The following is a 7,604-nucleotide window of genomic DNA, read 5'->3' as shown; positions in this document are numbered from 1 at the left end:
ATGATCTTTCTCGACCTTGATGAGGGTTCTGTGTTCCATGGAATCCTGTTTTCCACTTCCTTCTGTTGCTCTTTTGTTTCAGCTGTGACATTGAAAGCACACCTTTATTCTGAGTGCGCTAATATCAGGATTCTAATTGTATCCAACACAAGAAGAGTCACCTGATTAGTGCTCTGCTTTAGTCAAGCAGAGATGTTAAATTTCAGCTAAATCACATCCAACAAAATCACAAAATTTTATACCTGAAATACCAAGACAGATTATGCCTTTTATAATTTTATTTCTTTTGTAAAATATATCACAGTCTATTACTGAAATGTGACTGGAAAGATTTTTAACACTGATCTTACAAGGTATAAAAATTTACCATTACAAAAAAAATGTAAAACATCGTGTGACAAAATTAAAGTTCGTTTTAGAGATTCTTTAAATCTGGGGTACAGAAAGCAGCCAGGAGATTTTAGAAATAATTTGCTATAGTTCATCATGCTGATAGACATTGTACTCCTTTGCAGATATGAAGCCATCTCCGTCATGGTCATTCTTCTTAAATATATCAGCTAAAATAGAAGCGTGAACTGATGCATCACGTTTTTTACCATCTCTTTCAAATTCCTGCTTCAAATAATGGCTTAGCTGAAAGAAAAAAATTAAAATATTATACTAAACATAGCTCAGAGTTCATTTTTGTAAGCTCATCGTGATAAACACTAGCATATAGGCATTCATATCACAAATATAAAATGACATCAGCTAAAAGCTCCGACACTTGAAACTCCAGAGCAAAAGTACACTAAAAGGAACAAAACATTAGGAACTCTATAACAAAAATAATGTACTGAAATGGTTATCTCCCTGACTATCTTCTCAATATAAAGTAACAATGCATAGTAAAAATCTTCAATGACTAGACACCTTTGAAGATATTTTCAATAGAAAACTGAGCTTGCGTGAAATGAGTTGATGTCTGACTAGTTTATAGTGGGCAAATATCTCTATCATGAAACCATAACTGATACTCTTTCTGGCTGTTGCAGCAGACAGGACAAGAATTTAGTGGGTGTACAGTCTGAATTAACCTCTTAAATGTACTAATGGACCCTACCCATTTCAGTACACTCATTCCTCAAAAGGGGAGACTTTAGACACTGAGAGTGAAACAAATGTCGCATCCTTGTAAATCTGGGATGTAGCCCTCCACATAGCAAAGTGATAAGTAAAAGATGGAATCAGAGGCAGGTCATATAGGGATAATGTATGCTTTGGTTTACTGGTAGTGGTATATATATATATGTGATCTATTCCAAGTCAGTTGACTCACGTTACCTCATCTCGAGAGAGTTTCCTGTCACTGTCCATGTCTATTTGAGTAAATGCTTCAACACTACGTGGTCCTTTACTCACTGCATACAGTTCAATCTCAAAGATCAATGTTGCATTAGGTGGAATCTTGCCTTGTGCTAAGAATATTAAAAAAACATTGTAGGAGTCACATTGGTCAAAGCTCATACTTCTGGTACATACATTCATACAGCAGTATTTCTATTATCTATTAGGAATGGGTTAATAGTGTAATTTTCCAACTTGTGTGTTACCTAAATAATAATCTGACCCCTGGCTTTAAATATTACACTATTAAGCCCTTCTTTCGGACTCCTTCCTACCTCATTCTTGACCCAGCGCAATCCTCTCCCTCACTGAACCCAGGACAACTCTCCTTACCTTTGTCTTCAGGGAGATATTGCCTAATGGCCTGTTCTTTGGGTTTTGCAGCTACGTGGGTCCCTCCCTATTAATCAGGTATGCCCAAACTCAATAGTAAAGACCTCATACTGCAACCACAGAAAATTATCTTGGCCACTGCTGTGCAAGCTGTAGAAAGCTGAGGGAGAGTCACCTTAGGATTTTTTTAGCTCCCAAGCTCTCTAAGCTCATCTCACTATTAGAAAGTATAGGTGTTGGATAGGAGTGCTTCCTGCTTTTCCTCTTCCTACACAATTGGAGAGGCAGCCTCCAGCCCAAGACTTTAATGGGTTTAGGAGATGGCAGCAGGCAGACCCCCATAAACACTGAAATGCATGATGAGAGAGAAGGCCAGCTAGCCCACAGTAGAGTGCAGGAGAAACAGGGGGTCTTAGCCACCAGGAAGCCCACAGAAAATATCAAAGGTAATGGATTCAGGGGTCTTTTTCAGAGAAGGAGGTTGCTGGCAAAAGGGAAATGAGATGGGGTTCCATTGGCAATCCTGATACTCAGAGGCGAATGTTTTCAGGCACTATTTACAACCATTCTATTTCTCTGAAACAATATGTGAAAAGATATTATTCACATTGTTCATCCCAAGTGTCCAGACATTTAAATAAAAATTTTAAAATATACCTCAAACTCTTAAAAATCCTCCTTAGGAAGCCTTGCATTAAGAGACGTTTTGAAACACAATAGTATATACAAATGTGCCTTACAACAATTCTTTTGAAATCCTGACAATTCCACATGCCAGGCTAAAGTAATGTGTTTTTAGTTTGTAATTTAAAAGTGACAGTCTGGTTTGAAAGGATTGTAGTAATGATGCAATGCTTACACACACTCCTTCTTTGTTTGAAATGGAGACAAGAAGGCAATAAAAGCAGCCAAGTTCTGCTAAAACCTTTTTGATATACCTGCATCTACTATTAAGGGATTTACAAATAATAAAATATAATTTGAAATATGCAACTAATTAGGAGAGAGACTAGCGAGACAGGCTGAAGTACTCAGAATCCAAGCCATCTGATCAACACAGGAAAAATGGGCTATAGGAATGATCTGCTCAGTTCCAGACGACAGAATGAAGGTAGGTTCTAATATTCCTGTGTCAAAGCATCTTCTGGTATCAAAGATGTAGAGGAAATATTAAATACAAAGATGGGTTACTGTAGCATGGTAGACAAATAACAAGAGTGAATCAATAAGGTCTAAAAAGTCAGCCCAAAACATGCATTTGACAAACCATGCAACATGCAGTTAATGTTTAAACACACAGCTGGATCCTAATTATATGCTGGCTCACCTAAAGCTAGTATGTAGGCTAGTCTATCATCAGAATTTATTTTTGAGTTCCTACATTAGATCTGAATATTAAAATGTAAATCAGCTTTCTTTAAACAGTGGCAGGCAAACAAACTAGTATTTCTTATTTGAGATAATGAATAAAATGGTATTGAGAGGTTTCAATTTTGACTACAAAACATGTTTTGTTAAACTGTTTCAGCTATGTGAATGTCTGAAATAGATACCATACATTTGTAACAAGTTTATCTAACATTTATTAATATAAGCTAACTAGACAGACTTTGGGGCAAGTAATTGTAAGAATTATACATACCAGAGACAAAGACATGTCAAGACCTAAAGAGCCACATGCAGCCTGACTAAGTCAAGATTAGACAGTCATCTTCCCCAGCATGCAGGAATACGCTAAGACAGAGAACAACCATGTTGCAGGAAAAAGTCTTTCTTCAAGCACTGCCTAGAACAAACAGTTAAATCTAAAGTTAGATTTTAACATTGCACTTTTTATTTGATATCAATGGCTTTTCTTGTTGCTACAAGGCAAGATTTGTTCATTTCTTGTTATGGTTAATGATACAAATTCATTCTTGGTGTAACTCTACTGCCTTCAATAGAATTACATCAAGGAAGAAGTTGGCTCATGGAATTTTGACATGAACAAATGATCAAACTGTGATCACAGAACAGCAGCAGCATGTTTGGTCAATGCCCCATGTTCCCAGACAAAGCTGGATTACAAAGAACTAAAATATGATATTGTCAATTCAGCAGAAATGTTTCACAATAAGATTTTAAGTCTTGAATCAGCCCATTAGTCTCATATATTGCATACCTAAATGTCATGCATTCAGATTAGGTTTCCTGTGCTCCGTTTAGTGGGGTACTGGTGACTGCGACAATTATTATGCTGAGTTATGAAACTTCTCATTAAATTAGTCCAAAGATAGTTTTCAAACAAATAATGTTTCATCAAATTAATTCAGTGGTATGTAGTGAATCTCATATTGTTTTGATTGGGTGAAAATAAAAACAGATTTTATTAAAAGGCCAATCTGGCAGTACCCTACTCTTGGAAATTAAACATGAATGTAATGCAACAAGAATAAGGATGTACATAAATAGGAGAAATAATAATAATACTATAATATTTAATAATTAATAATATTTAATATTATTAAATAATAAAAGGCCTTTCTCGTAACCTCAGAAACAGATAACTAAATCCCCCAAATTCCTATAAAACAATAGTTTTCTGAAAATCTTATTTTTTTCCCTTTGGCTGTCAGTGAACCATATTTATTTTCTCCCACAAAAGAAAGTTCTTCTCGTAAAGTTGTTTCTAAAGACCACTTAAGAATAACTATCAATTTACCCCTCCTGTTTATCTGCTCCAATCCTAAATGAATTTTTGCAAAAATTCTTATATTTGGCTCTTCTGACTGCAAAAAGAGATATTAGAGGCTCTGGAAATCAAACAAGGATATAATTATAAGCACAAGTTTTGACCTCTCCTTGCTCTCCAAGCGCTCTTTGCTGTGAGCAGAGAACTCCTCATTCATGTGAAATAAGCCACCCGTGAAAGCAGCACTGCAGTTGCTTGCAGAGTTAATATAAGTGCCATCACTGCACTTGCTGGAAATTAAAGAGCTGTAAGCATGTTGTGTATGGAGTGCTGGGTAGAAGATCTGATTCCTTTTGATAGCTTTTCAGTTGTGGTTTTTGTTTTCAAAAAGTAAGTCATGTATTATTTAGATTGTAAGCAAATTTGATCAGGGACTGGCAGCACAACGGAGCCTCGATCCTGCGAGGGTACTCTGGGTGCTACAATAATACAAATACTAGCAACGAAAGGATGATCTCTCTCTCTGTCACATAGTAGGTACTGTTAGTAGTTGTGGTGCTCCTATCAGAGAAGTTCCTTTCTAGCAAAAGAGAGCGCTTGTTAGCATGGACCTATAATGACAGGTCCAATTCTGCCAATACTTGAGTTGGCCTTATTCACATGAGCAATCCAATTACATTCCTTGGAACTATGTTTGTGGGTAAGAACTCGTATGAATAAGAATTTGCAGGATCAGGCCCTGTAACTGCAGCCATCAAATAAACCCTCAATCAAAAAAGCTTGGATGATCAATACTCAAGTAAATTATTTACAACACTGTTTTCTGTCATTTATCTGAAAACACAAAGACAGAAGAAAAAGCAGATATGAATTTTATTTTTTTTTACCATAGCCTTGCTGTCCATATGCTAATGATGGTGGAATTGTCACTTTCCGTTTTTCTCCAGGACACATATTCGTCATAGCAATATCTAATCCTTTTATGACTTGGCCAACACCCAGAACAAACCACTTTGGGTGACCTTCATTTTGTGTCCGACTACAAAAACAATAAAAAGCTTTTAGCGAGCAGACAGCAACAAAGTCAGTGTTCAAATATTTTTTTAAAAATCACTTTAACATTTAAATACAGTACTATCTTTGGAAAGTGTGACATTACTTAGATACATTTTTTAAGAAGTCACAATAAAGTGTACATTAAAAAGTAAACAACTGCCCCTTTTTATTTATATTGAAGTATTAACAGTTTTTCTGGTATAATTTGTTAAAAATCCAAAATTGCATACAAAGAAAAGCTCCCGTTGACTTGTTAAAGAACAAGGAAAAATAGAGTGCTAAAATTGCACCTTTCTGCAGAAGGTACAAGAGGGGCACTGGGCGAGGAAAACTCTAGTAATTTCCCTTAGTGGAGTTTCTCCAAATCACGCAAGTGGGGGCAGAATGTCTTCTCTCCCCTGTTCTCCTACCCCTGAAAACAAATACCGTACACAGAATGAGCTGCAAAACAATGGCTTACAGAGGATATGCAGGATGACAGGCCATCCATCTGGTGGCTTTATTCCTCAACACTAGAGCTGACCAATCCTTCAGCTCCTAGACAATATGTCTCCATTGGAGCCACACTGCCAAATGTTCCCCTAGTATGCAATGCCTCCACTCTCACCTATTAAATCAAAAATCTGATGTGAAAAGAACATTGCTAAAGCTGAAACACCAAGTACGCAAATAAGCACTGCCAATAACTTGCAGTTTCAAGAATTACCTAGATCTACACCAAAACCTATCAACACTACCCTATTTCAACCAGTAGTGGGCTTCCACGGGCATCATATTTTGTCCTAAACTGAGCATACTCCTTCCACACTGGTCTCAGGGAAAGAAAGGCCAAGATCAGGAAAACTTTAATATCCTTTACGTTTTGATTTTTGGATGAATTAATATATCTGTTGGATCCAAAACTGTAAAAGTTAATATTTTTAACATACTTCAAACTTATTTCACAGCAATAATGGTTAAGTAAAAGATCGTTCCTTTTATTTATTGAAAAAAACAAACACATTGATCCAGCAAAGACTTATGCATGTGTGTACCTTGACACGCTGTGAGCAAAGCTGCTCATATGCATTGTGCCTAGTCTACACAAGAAAACTTCACTATTTATGGCACTCTTAAATTTAAATAAGAGTGTCTACATAAGAGGGTGCCACTGATTTAATTAAATCAATTTCTAACAACATTTAGTTAAATGAATACAATTTTGTGCAAAACCTGAGTCTTTGCAGGACTGGGGCTTAATTCGGCTTAAATATTATATAATGATATTTACAGCATTTGTGGTTTGAAAGTATAGCTCTAGATATACATTGATATAATTCTAAACGTCACTGTAATTTTGGGCACTGCATACAAGTTTTCCTTTTGAATACATTCAGTATTGTCAAATCTGCTTTAATGCAGTTTTAAAAAGAAACAAAAGGCTAAATGTTTGTCTATTTTTTATTTGCAGAGGAGAGGCAAATCTGGTGAAGAAGAATGGTATAAACAGCACAGTTATTTACCTGCAATAAAACTTGGATCCATCACCTGCCAGGTAGCCATCATAATGTGCATTAAGCAGATCTCCCTTCTTGCTCTTTGGCGTGCATTCTTTGGGCACATGTAAAACTTCTATTTTAACTTCCTCTGCAGTGGCATCCTCTTTCTTTTGTCCGTGCGTGTGGAACGTAAGCAGACAAAAAGCCTGTAAGAAAAAAACTAATTTGACTCCGAAAGTCATGCTGGCTAAACTCACAGGCTTGTTCTGACTCAGGTTCTTAGCGCATCCACCCGCCCCGCACCCTGGCTGCGTGGCATTGTTCGACGTCAGGCTGACACTGACTGGGGCGTGTACATCGTATCCTCCAGGATGCTGCGCTGCTGCGGTCTGTGGGCTCGGCCAGGGCGCTCCGCCCTGCCCACTTGCTCCTCCCCTAGTGACAATTTTTGATTGACTGAGGTCTGGAAAGTCACCGCTCGGTGCGGGGGATTCTGTCCAGGACTGAGTCCTTCCCTTGAGACCGCTTCCCTCCCAGACTTGTCTCAAGTGTCCCCAGGGGAGCGGGATGCATTACCACCTGCCGGGGGGCGCGGACTTTACAGGGGGGGCTTGTTACCGGTTCTCCGCTGGTGTTGGGGTTTTTTCCGCGGGCTGGATCACAAAAGGTCCCGCAGT

General features: G+C 37.7%; 1 protein-coding gene across 1 annotated transcript; it reads right to left on the bottom strand.

Annotated features, from left to right (window-relative positions):
* On the bottom strand, nt 1-7,518 carry FKBP7 (FKBP prolyl isomerase 7). Its single transcript, XM_030580408.1, has 4 exons — nt 6,952-7,518; nt 5,281-5,432; nt 1,327-1,460; nt 1-636 (listed from the first exon to the last, which is right to left on the bottom strand). Exons 1-4 carry the CDS (start codon nt 7,167-7,169, stop codon nt 475-477), a joined length of 666 nt encoding a protein of 221 aa, XP_030436268.1. The 5' UTR covers nt 7,170-7,518; the 3' UTR covers nt 1-474.
* Between the last annotated feature and the right edge of the window lie 86 nt (nt 7,519-7,604).

Source organism: Gopherus evgoodei, chromosome 11, assembly GCF_007399415.2.
Source record: "Gopherus evgoodei ecotype Sinaloan lineage chromosome 11, rGopEvg1_v1.p, whole genome shotgun sequence".
Classification (NCBI taxonomy): Eukaryota; Metazoa; Chordata; order Testudines; family Testudinidae; genus Gopherus; species Gopherus evgoodei.
This window is presented reverse-complemented; position numbering and strand designations above follow the sequence as displayed.